This window comes from Schistocerca gregaria, unplaced genomic scaffold (assembly GCF_023897955.1).
Source record: "Schistocerca gregaria isolate iqSchGreg1 unplaced genomic scaffold, iqSchGreg1.2 ptg000615l, whole genome shotgun sequence".
In the NCBI taxonomy this organism is placed as follows: Eukaryota; Metazoa; Arthropoda; class Insecta; order Orthoptera; family Acrididae; genus Schistocerca; species Schistocerca gregaria.
Genome location: NW_026062003.1, coordinates 131,107 through 143,791, shown reverse-complemented (window position 1 = coordinate 143,791; position 12,685 = coordinate 131,107). Strand labels below are relative to the sequence as shown.

At 47.6% G+C, this 12,685-nt stretch overlaps 1 protein-coding gene across 1 annotated transcript; it reads left to right on the top strand.

Annotated features, from left to right (window-relative positions):
• Window positions 1-4,384: 4,384 nt before the first annotated feature.
• On the top strand, window positions 4,385-9,244 carry LOC126316986 (uncharacterized). Its single transcript, XM_049993023.1, has 4 exons — window positions 4,385-4,553; window positions 4,861-6,612; window positions 6,781-6,945; window positions 7,406-9,244. The coding sequence occupies exons 1-2, from the start codon at window positions 4,445-4,447 to the stop codon at window positions 5,820-5,822; spliced, it is 1,071 nt and encodes a 356-aa protein (XP_049848980.1). The 5' UTR covers window positions 4,385-4,444; the 3' UTR covers window positions 5,823-6,612; window positions 6,781-6,945; window positions 7,406-9,244.
• Window positions 9,245-12,685: the final 3,441 nt, after the last annotated feature.

The following is a 12,685-nucleotide window of genomic DNA, read 5'->3' as shown; positions in this document are numbered from 1 at the left end:
CCCCCCCCCCAACTCCCCCTCCCCGCGACCCCCCAACTCCCCCGCACGCGCCTCCGCCCTCCTCTCCCACTCGCTCCCCTCTCGGTCCTCCAACGCCTCCGAAAACCCCTCCTCCACCACCCGAGGATTCAACAACAACGACGGCCTCGGAAGCGTGTTCCCCGGAAACGCCTCCGCGTACCTCCGGTCCATCGCGTACTGGTACTCCAAACTCACCTCCCTCGACAACACGCACGCCCGCTCCAACACACGAGACCTCCTATACGCCGACCCCCCCTGCCTCAACGCCTCAAACCACGACGCCATCTGCTCCTCCGGCACCAACTCTGAAACAAACACGTGCACCCTCGTCGCGCACCTCGCATTCCTCACTCTAATCTCAACTCGCTCCCCCTCCCATCCAACACTCTCTATCCCCAACGGCTCCGAAAAAACCCCCCTCAACTGCAACTGGTACTCCCCCCCCCAAACCAAACCCCAACTCCACCCTCTCAAACGACTCCACCAACACCGAAACCCTGTGCCCTATCGGCTTGATCACCATCTCGTACATCCCCCGCCCCAACTCCCCACTCACCAACTCTCCCCCCCTCCACCCTCACCTCACCCGACAAATCTCTCAACGCCTGTCCGCGTCGGTTCACAGAATACAAACAAACCAAACGATCCACCCCCCCCTCCTCACCCACCCCCCCCCCCTCCACGTCACCAACCACCGAATCCTGTCCCCCTCTCTCAAATGTATCCGACCAACCCTCCACCACCCATCCTCCATCAACCGAAACGTCTTCCTGTCTCCCACCCTCACTCCCTTGCAACCCTCCAACCTCCCCAGGTAAATCTGACCCCTCCGACTCGTCTGCAAACTCACCGGCTCCACCCGAACCAAATCCCTGTGCTGCAGCTGAACCTTCACCACCTGGCCCACCATCGGCTCCCCCGACCTCCCCACCACGTTCAACGTGTACCCCCCGTCCCCCGCGCACTGCAAGAAATATTGCTCAATCCTCCCCCCCTCCCTCTCCTCACTGCTCAACACCAACTCCCTCTCCACGCTCAACCTCGCCCTCTCCTTCCTCGTCACCTTCCGTATCACCCCCTGCAGCTTGAACCTCAACCTCGACAACTGCATCGGCACCAAAAACTCACACGTCAACTCCACCCCCTCCCGCATCTCCAACGGAACCAACTTCTTCGTCGCAACCCCGTTCTCGCACCTCGCCTCTATCTCCAACACCGCCTCCCTCACCAACTCCGTCGGCACCAACGTGTCCCCATTCAACCAACACTGCGGCCTAATCAACACCGTCGCTCGGTTGTTCGGCAACAAACTCTCTCTGTCCACGTAAAACGCCGCCTTCAATTCGTACTCCTCACCCCGATGCTCAAACTCGTACAGCGACGACGCCCCACTCTCCTCGTCCACCAATATCCCCGTCTTTCTACTCGACTCAACCCCGTACGGCACCACTATAGTCCCATCTCCATCCGCACCGTACTCCCTCCCGTCCATCAAAAACTTGGGACCACTCACTCGATTCTTCTCCCTGTCAACTATCACGAACTCGTGCCCCGCCACTCCAAACGTCTCCACCACGTCCAACCCACCCTTCCTAATCACCACTCGCAGCATCCTCCCACTCCCCACCCACTCCACCACGAAAACTCCCGACCCTCCCGCACAACGAAGGAAATTCAAACTTTTTAACCACACACGTATACGGGGACTCGTCGAAGCTATATTGCCTCGCTTCGTTCGCAACAATCCCCTCCAGAGAAACCGTGTCCTCTATCTCCGAAAAGTGCTGCCGGTAATAAGCCAGCGCCTCCAGCTCGTAAACGCTCACCTGCAACTTTTTTATGTTCTTGATCTCAACCGTAATCGCCACGTCCGACGAAGCCGACCAATACTTCGGGCTCGACTCCTCCTCAACCTCCAAGATCACTTGGTCGCGCAATTCAACGGCCTCGCGCACCCCGAGCCTGGCAAGATACTCGCTCTGCTCCGACGCCTCGTAAAGGATCTTGGTCCTGACAAATTGAAACTCCAGCCACTTCGGGTCAATCAGGCTCTTCAACCGCTCCCAACTCCCCTCTTTCAGAAAAACGCGCCTCAAAAACCTCTCTATAAACCTGTTCTCCTCGTCCAACGTCACCGGCGGGAGCCACCCCAAAAACGCCTGGTCCATCGAGGCCACGTGCTCCGGGTCCCTCTGGCCGCCCCTCTGATGGTCTCGCGCGCGGAACAGCGGGTAAATCGTGGCCTTAGGTATTTCCAAGTATCGGCATAAAACGTCCACGTCATAGCGCGACTGTCTAGCCTGGGCCTTCAACAAATAATACAAGCACAGACACTTGAACGTGTTCATTCTGGGGACCCAACGTAGCCGTCCATTTGACGAGCTCGTCGAGGCCGCGCTCGTACGATCGAGGGTCTAAATCCAGGTCCAACCGGTGATCCCAAAGCCGATTCAAAACGTCGCAAACGAACGCTCGACTCTCGATCAAGGTTGGAACCAGCTTTTGAAGTTCAAAGAGCTGAGAAAGGGTCAACATGTTCGTGCGAATCGAATTGTAGCTGAGTGGCGCGTTCGAACGAGTCAGCTGACCATGAATCAGCTTCACGAGGTTGGGCAAGTTCGGCACTCGATTGTAAGATAGCAAGGCATCAACCTCAAATCAAAACGTCAGCTCTTGCTCCAAAAAAGTGGAAAAAAAAAAAATCGCGTACTTGACTGCTGTTGAGCCTTTCGCTCAATCGAGCTAAACGGTCGGCGCAGCAGTTGTTCAGGTTAAATCCATCCAAAACACCTTTCGAAATCTCTTTCTCATACCACCCCTCTATTACTCTTAATTCGCGCGCATTAGAATTGCTGCAACCGCACTGCCCTCAGTTCCAAAAACCTGTACGAACCTCGGAGACATATCTAGCGAAGACGGATACTTCTCTTTCTGCTCCTCGCTTCCTAAACACCCCTTCTCTTTTTTGACGTGGTCAAACCGCACGTCGTAGATGCCTGCAATCGTCTCGAGCAACTGGTCCTGCTTCGCTTTCGGTAGGCTGGAAAAGCAATTCAGCTGCCACCGACGTACGAGTTCTTGATTCCCAAAAGGCTGAAGCTTTTCAACCAGTTCAGAATACGACTCCAAATCTCCCGAGCGCAAAACGCCCAACAACTTGAACCACGCGTGTTCAGACGTTCCCTCTGGGCACTGCTTGAGCCATTCGTCCCATTTCTCAGGGCGGTAAGCGAAATTCTCTAGCAGGCAAATGCTAAAACAGAAAACGTCAGTACGCTGTAGACGCAGCTCCGCCTTCGAAGCTACACCTGTACAAAACGGCGGCCATATCGTACTCCATTTGAAAGTTGTAGAAAAATGAAAAGGAACGCTCACTCAAAAACCGATTATATTCTCGAGTTTTATCATGTGTCTAATTGTGCATGGAATTGTGTATGGATCTCCCACTGCTTCGAGCCATATTGAAAATTTTTGACGTTCAAGGCCACGGAGGTGCGACGTTGTTAGTATGGACGAAACGAAAGAAAACGCCGTTCTCTAGTCAACAGCTGGTGCCATCAACGAACTGCGCAGTCTTCGACGAGGCGTTGAAGTTAGCGGCGCCTCGAAGACAGGGCCGAAGCATGACAGAATGTAAAAACCGAGCTGCGGATGACTCGTTTCACTTTGATGTCCTCGTCGCTGCAGCCTAAAAAAAACTCTCACATTATTTCCTCGCACACGCTTTGAAACCAGAGTCAACCGAGATCCCATGTCTCCTAAATTTGACGAGAGGACAATCATTCAGCAGCCCCTCAGAGGTCGACAACTCGCCTATTGGAAGACTTCTAACGTTTGCAGGGATGTGCTGAGCAGTGCCTCGTCGTCATAACCGCGACATTTAGAAGTGCGCAACTGGGCAGAACTCGACCAAGTCAAAAAAACTTTTTGAAGTATTGACTCTACTCAATCTACCCCCGCATGCAAAAACGTATTTTGTACGTATCGATCTCGAAGCCCTTCATCGTCTAAGCGCAAACATTGGGCGAGGGCGTCGGGAGAATAAACAGCGGCGCGTCGCGTTTGCCGAAAGTTGCTGACGAGCGGCTTTCGCACGTCAACGCTTGCGCGCGCACCTCCGTTCCTGCTGCCGACTGGGAGCGGCCTTAGAGCGCGACTTAGAGGATGCACTGGTAAACCTGCCAGACATTTTGAAAAGATTTTTTATGCGCGCGCGGCGAAGAACCAGACCCCCCATTCAACCGCGTAAATTTATGAGCCACGCTAGAGAGTGACTGCAGTCGAGGGAAGTCAATAGTCTGAGCTTCAGGCCCGAAACTAGCAGGCACAATTCCGTTGATCTTGAGAGCAAAAAAAAATTTGCATCCTTCTGCGATTCGCTTCTTGGATAAATTTTTTTTTTTTTGGAAAGTTGTCACCCAAGATGGCATCGGTCATCGTGACAAACGTGGAGATATTAGATAATCCAGCCGAATTCACGAAGAAGTTCAGATTTAAGGTCACGCTTCAATGCCTTACTCCTATTAAAGATGGTACGTCTGGTTGTGCCTTCAGATCAATTTAACAAAATCCATTGTCTTCACGGCATTCAAGCTTCCCGCTTCGAAAAGCCAAGCTCCGCGACGCGCAATCAATATCTAAAAATGCTATGTAGTTTGTTTCAAGAGCATACGGTTTGACCATGAAGGATACAGGTAAAATGAATCGTAAAGCATTTACCGTGTGATAGGATGCTTTCTGGTTTTTTTACAGTTAGTGTTTGTTCCCCCGTACTAAGCGTATTTTTTGCAAAAGTCTCTTATAAAGCCTTGGATTAATGATGATCTCATTTTCGCCTAGATCTTGAATTTAATGTTTTATATATCGGAAGTGCTGACTCGAACAAATACGATCAGCTTTTAGACAGCGTCTTGCTTGGCCCGATCCCAACTGGTGTGAGCAGCTTTATTCTAGAAGTCGACCCGCCTAACATTTCTCGAATTCCTCGTTCTGAATGGCTGGGCATTACGGCCTTATTGTTGACTTGCTCTTACCACAACCAAGAATTCATTCGCGTTGGATATTTTGTGAACAACGAATACATCGGCCCAGAACTCCAAGAAGATCCAGAGTCGATTGCCAACGCCAGCCGGCTTTTGAACCAGGCATACAGCGCGGAGTCTAAAGAAGAGGACTGCATCGAAGAAGACGAAGAGGAGGGCGACGACAACGAAGACAACGAAGACAACGAAGACGAATCCGAAGAAAATGAAGAGGAAGAAGAAGACGAGGAAGACGAAGATTCAATCATCGTCGAAGACGATGAAGAAAAAAATCAAGAGTCTAGTCCATCTGTAGCAGTACCATCCATTGAATTAGAAGAAAAAGAACCCTTCAATTCGCCTTATTTAGATATGAACAAAGATGATTTGATTCAAGAATATGTTCCTCCTGTCGATCCCAGATATGAGCCCATCTTCTCTGAGCTGAACAAACAAGAACTGGTTCATGACGAATCTGACATGTTTTTCTCTATCACTCCTCCTAAGGAAGCCGAGGACAAGCTGTCTCCTTCCTCCAGCCCGCAAATCCACCCCGACCAATTCTCGCCTCAATCTCCTTCGGTCTCTAAAGACTCCTCTCACCTACCTGCCGCAGCGGACCACTCCCAACCAGAAGAAGGTACTTGGAACCTGGTCGAAGAGACCCCTCACGAGGCACCCCCCAGATGGTATCTGAACGTCAACCCAAACCTCATTCAGCGCAACGTGCTAGCCGACAAGCCCAGAGTTACCCTGTTCAATATCAACTGGTCTGACTGAAGCACGTCCACTGTCTGCACAGATCGGCAACACCGCGCCGGTTAGCTTCCCAACTCGGCACCCTGGACCCCCATCCCCGACTTAATTCCATACTTCATCCTACTGCATATGCGCAAGTTGAATGTGTACCTGTACAGATAACATACTGTCCGTATTCGTGTTTATCCATACCGTTTTTTTCCAGTCTCTTCTCAAGCTTTCACGCACTTCTCCTTAGCCTCGTAAAATTCGTGTTTTGTGTCAGAATTTTTGCGCACAAGCAAACAGACCATTAAATAAAGGCGTACAATCTCAACAACGCGTCCGGCTCTGTGCGTTATGTAGACAAACTCGCTTTCTAGTTGCGTCGAAACTTGGCCAAAAGCGCAACCGCTCGGTTCGGTCTGGCTCAGGCGCCCTGCCATCGATTCCAACTGCATCGCGCAGAGCGAAACAGTCGCGAAAAACCGTCGGCCTCAAGCAATCGCTGAAAATTGGTCCAAGCGCAAGAACGTTTAAAAAAATTTTACAAAAACCAATTGCAATAATTGAGTCGTTCAAAAATACCTTCGACCACAAAAACTCAGGGAAGCACATGCGCATTACACAGCCTAATTCGATTGAGTCTGCCGAACGCCTCCAAAAGCAGACAACGTAAATTATTGACACCCCCTGTAGACAAAGCCCGTTGCCCTAAGCTAAAAATCACCCATACGAAAAATTATCGCAAAATATATTTTTGGTTTTTCAATATTTAAAGAAAACAAAGGCTATTTTTTAATATGCTTCTTATACACCTTTTAGCTAACGGGTACGTGTACGCTTCGGCTTAGAGGCCAATAATCGAGCTGTATCGTATTCTCTCTGAAGCGATTTTATGCACGCTTGTTCGGACATGCATCTCTCTTATGGCATATCTCGTTCTAGAGTGCAGAACTTCGCACATTGCTGACGCCATTTTTGCTTTTCGTTCAAACAGCCCGAGTCGTGGCTAGCCCGCAAATAAGCTGAGCCGTTTTGAAAATTTCCTCTAGAGCAATTTGAATATTCTTATGCGTCTCTTTGTCTCTGAGGGCTTACCCGATTCTTCTGCGAGAAGTTGGACTGAAGTGCTAGAAAAAATATTTACATATTTAAAGAGCAAGTACGTAATAATTGTCCTACAGAGTGCAAAGTGTTTTGTAAAGTCTACGACTCTTCTTGGAAAGAGTTCTAGCATCAATTCAGCTTGTTCAGGCATTCAAAGGAATTAAGATGATTTTGACATAAAAAAGTGACAGAGAGAGATGAAGGAATATCGTAGACATCGGTCTCAGCACATTGTGTGAAAGCGAGTATGTCCGTCGTCGAGAGCTTAGAAGACGAGAGGTCTGTCCAGCGAAGAGCTTATCTATAAGAGGAATCCCTCGTTGAACATGCCGTGTTTAAAAAGAGCAGCAGCATCTGTATTCTTGCATATACGAGCGACAGATCAGTCACAAACAGGGTGGTGAATCGAATGTTTTAACAACATGACAGGCTTATTATTTTTGTGTAATACTATTATTTTTGGTTACTAACTGGTTTTTCGGCAATCAATTGGTCGCTTTGTTTAATTCATGCAGGGACGAAATCAATCTTTTTGACACAGCGCATCTAATATCGGAACGTGTGTCTTCACGACTTTTCGAAGATAATGATGGCGACACTTTTAGAGTGTTCGTCAATAGCGCCGTTTCCTATTTCTCGTCTCTAAAGAATGAACAACACAGAAAAATTGCTCTTGCTATTATTTTATCAATCAGGGAATTGATAGCTGCGAATGTCTATATATACCTGCACGCGATAGACCAGAAATCCTTGTGTAAATTCTTGCGAATCTGTCTAAATTCATCTGACGCGAGTGTTCTTACCCAGACAGGTCAGCTATTTGTAGGTATATCTTGCATCCCGATACAAATGATCAATGAAGTGTGTGTCTCGGAATTCAGGCGTATCCTCGACGACCTGATGAACCAATCTACTAGCATATCTCGCCGTCATGGTATTCTGTTTATCCTCAAGGCGTTGATATCAGGCTCTCCAACGTTTTTTTATAACCAAATAAACCATTTTATGGATCGTATGTTGATATTGTTGCATGACCCAGACTCTGGAATACGTGAATCGGCAGTCGCAGCGATAGGTCTGACTTGGCCTCTTATTGAGGAGCGGAGTGAGTTATCAAATTTCACTCAGCATTTGTACCAAAAGATTACATTTGTTTGCTTTCATTCGGCGTCTAAACATGCAATACACGGATCCCTGCTATTGCTGGGTGAGCTTCTGCGATGTAAGCATATCGTGAGCGACCAGATTGACGAAATTTGTGTTATTTTGAAAGAATACGTAGCTGACCCCAAGCAAGTATGGATGATCAAGCACGCAGTCTTGACGCTGGTGCCGTACGTGGCATCTATAGATCCAGACAAATTCGTCCTCAAACATTTGCCAGAGTTTTTAACCCACATAATTAATATTATTGTGTTCGGCCACCCCAAATCGAAGCTTTCGAATGCGGTATTAGCCTTGGCAGAGATCGCCTTGGCGCTTTCGTCCAATAAAGACCATTCAAATATTTTATTGCCATGCATGTTCGTCATTGGAAAAATTATTCAAGACAGCCTAATTAAGCCTTCCAGTCAGGCGAAAAAAAACTGTTTGACGTCTTCTAAAAACAACAAAGACATACAAACAAAGAAAAAGTCATCAGAAGAGAAGCTCGTGGAAGCGTTAACGAGCGAAGACAATAGGGTGATTGAATCGTGTAATATTTTAGAACCTCTGCACCTGTCATCAAATATTAAAATCAGCAATCAGACGTTGAATAAACCATCGAAAAATGGGCGTGTCAGGCATAGATGTCGTGCCTCAATAGAAAAAGAGAGCTTGGACAAAGGCCTTTTTGAATATTCTGCTGACTTGGCTCTTTCAAGAGAAAACACTTGTATAAGTGGTTCGAACGCCGAGAAACCCGCAAACTCAGATTATGATTTCAGGACATGCACAATTTGTGTAAGGCATATGTCATTTGTGCACCAGCTGAACACCTTCATTCGACACTCTCCTATGCGCGCTGAGATGGAAGAAATTTACCAATTGCTGCCGAAGCTACTATCGAATAAACCACCGAAGCAGATACCATTTGATGTGGAAGATGTACTTAAATGTGTGTCGATTCTTGTGAAAATATTGGGTTTTAAGTTTTTGAGAGTTGTCTGCATGCACGCACTTTTGGATCAAATTTTTGAGCTTCAACTATCTTTGCAACAGATTGAAACATTAAAGACATGTATAGAATGCATTCCGTTTTTAGCAGAAGGTATTTACTCTCGCCTGACTCGTAAGCTGAGCAACATCTTAATTGAAGGGTATTCACTGAGTGAGCTGGACTGTGAAAACAGCATTAAAAAAAGCAAAAAAAATTTTAAAATCCGAAGGCAGAACAATCTGTGCAATTATGAGGCGGGCTCTAGGCGCCACGATTTGAATTCACAAGAGACCGAGAGGACCAGTCAGGGAACAAGAGAAGAGTCGTGCCCACCAAAAACGATATGGCACCACTATTATCCTAACAAGTTTCCCAGCAAGAAATTCGGCAAATCTTGCCAAAAAATAGACAAAATAGTGAGAAAAAATACGTCTTTCCGCGTATGTTCCTGTCTTATTTTTATTGAAGACTGTTTGCTCGTTGCAATTTCGATCCATCGATTGGTGTATATTTTTCGGCATAATAAGCCAATAAACAGACGTTGGCCGATATCTAGGTCTGGAACTCCTGGACTAGTCAAGTTTCCGAACCTGTCTGCGAGTTTGCAGCCTAAAGAGTGGCACCAGCCCATCAAATCGACGTTCAAAAAACTAAATTTTCACAACAGCAACGATCATTTTAGTTCGAGCGTTCATTTGTTCTCGCAGTTCTCTAATGAGTTGTCCATTTTCGAGCCTCTGGTGCAAAAAAACAGCTTGCTAGTGGATCACAATGGAGTCGATGAACAAGTGTCCAATACCGTCGTTTTAGCGCTGAGAATCTTCAAGTCGCTTAACTTGATTAACTACATTACGAGGCCGGACTTGTTCGTAAACGGCGTGCTCATGAAATATCTCGCGAAAGAAGATGCGGCTACGAAAAGAGGCTCTACCATTTTAATACTGGACTTGCTGATTCGAATACATATGACAAACAATAACCAGTATGAAGGGGATGAATCTCCATATTCGGAAATCGGCCAAACGGCGGACGAGCTGTCACCGATTTCCAGCTCGTCTGATACAGAAACTGCGGATGAATGGCCAAAGCTGAAAGAGAGGGCGTTCAGTTTGTCAGTTGCTGGCGAAATGGAAAAAAGCGCCGAGCTAGAAAGTCAGCTAGAAAATCAGTTGCATTGGGGAAGATACAGATCGCTGTTCATGTGCTACGAGTCATGTAGACCGCCCTATTTTTGTTCAAAAAGCACGTGTCAAGACGAAGATTTTACCTTTGCGTGGCTGCTCTCTCTTGCATCTTACCCCATTCCACTGATCAGTCCTTCATTGTCATCGATCAAGCATTACAGGATGTGCTCTGACATTATCGAAAGGTTGCTGATAGCCGCCAACTTAGACGTCAGTTCGATTATTCAGCGCACGGTCGTGAATTATTTACCTTTTTGTTTGAACATCTTTTTGTTCAAACAGGAAAATCTGAAAAAATTGCTGATATTCTTCTACAGCGAAGACCTTGAAACATGCCAAATTTTCCTCTCTCTGATATGCCGCCTGGTTTTAGACAAGAACACAGAAATATCGTCTTTTATGGCTCAGCTATTCACCCAGCTGATGTCTCAGCTACAATATGCAAGGGACATGGAGTCTCAAATGAGGTCCACTCGACTGTTGGCCATATTCATTCACAACGCACAGAATTTTGTCTCTCCGTACATAAACAGCATACTGCAGCTTTTGATGGACAAATTGAAGGCTGTTAAGCAGGGCACTCGGCTTCATTTGTTGTTGCTGAGTGCTATCGGCGAGCTGGCGTTCGCCTCTCGAGAAATCTTGACGTTTCGGCAACTGCAGACGTTGATTCCGTCTATCTATCAATACTTGAAGTCGTCTATGAGCAAGTGGCTGACAAAGAGGCTAGCGCTGCAGGTGCTGGTTCAGTTGGCACAGGTGACCTCCCACCAGGTGAACTATCTGGCGATTTGGCCAGAGCTGTTCAGCGCGCTTCTGGACATGGCGAAAATGGAGACCAACGATGTCGTGCGTCCACTTCTGATTACCGCGATAGGTGCACTTGGGACGCTGATTCCCCGCACGCAATATATAATGCCATACTTGCGTGCGATGAACGGACAGAGACTAGGGGGACGACTGCTCAACGATGAGGAAGACAGACTGGATTTGGGGGAGAAAAGCAGCCAGGAATGTATTTGTCCAGTTGATCATGGCCTGGCAAGACAGAAGAAAAATGACCACGCTCATCGCGGGCGAGGCCATGGAAGAGCGAATAAGCCCAAGGACCTCTACGGGGTGGTAAGGTATGAGCAAGACATTAAGAACTTAGAAGCGGTTCACCATGACGGCAAGACGCATATCAGAGCTCACATAAACGCGCGGGGCGAAAAAGATCAAAAAAGGAGAAAAAAAAATTCAAGCAACGAGTCAGCCACGGACAAGAGCGTTGAGAAGAAGCTGAATTCGTCTTCAAAGATTTCCGAATACCTGGTTTACAATCGTATAAATTTTTACTGCAATTTCTCTGCGATTTCCGCGCTCATTAGGGTTTTGTCTAACTTGCCTTCGAACTCCTACGACGAAAAAATTAGTTATTTTAAGACTTTGGTTTCCATTCTGCAAGAATGCGTCCTCCCTGCCGAAGTCTGCCCGTTTGTCCCTTTGGCCACGTCCGCGTTTCTAGACATTTTTACCTCTGACACCGATCCAAATCGTCGCATCATAATGGTCTCCCAGCTCGGCCACATCATCGCGCTTGCCAGGGGCCACCACTCTCTTACGTCCTGCCTGCTCCACGTGTTCAGGGTCCTCGTAGAAATTTGGGACTTCAACTTGTCTAGGCACCTGCTGCTGCTGATAGAAAGGTCGTCTTCTACTTTGGGCGAGGAATTCAAAATTTACCTGCCAATATTGCTGCCTAAATTGCTCGAACTGCTTAATTCAGACGCGAGCAACGTATCGACGTTCGTGCTCCACACCTTCTCGTCCATAAGGTCAAACTTGCAGGAGTATTTACACTTGATTATACCGGAGATAATGAACTTGATAGTTCAGAATAAGTTCGAAGAGCAGAGCATCGCAGGGATCAGGGCGGTTGGAAAGCTGTGCTACTTTCTAGATTCCATCGAATGGATTTCGAAAATCATGAAGTTAGTGATTCAAATGTTGCAAAAAAAGTGCAGCAGGGCCCTTACGGTAGCGTTGCTCGATACAGTGTGCCATTTGTTGGCTCGATTCAAGTACGACGCTCTTATATTTACTTCGGAGCTGGACGCGGTCTTGGCTCGCCAGTCGATTGTTCATGCAACGTACAAAAGCACTCTATCAAAGCTGTTTCGCAGAGAAGACATTTTGGAGGAAGATTTGCCCAATTTGTCAGAAGATGAAAACGAGCAACTTCAGGTCCGAGCGGGAGAGGCGCTTTCAGAGGCCGAGCAAAGGGGCCACCTTCTTGGGCTTTTAATCAAGAAGAAGGGGCGTCGGGCCGAAAGTCGGCTCAAACCGAGCGCCGAGAGGTCACCGGGTTTAGCCAGAAAGGGCATTGTTTCGGATGAAAGGGTTCAGGATTTGAACGAAGCGGGCCAAGAAGACAAAAATCAGTGCAATTCAAACACCGAGCAGAGCTATTTCTGCCACCAAAGTTCTTG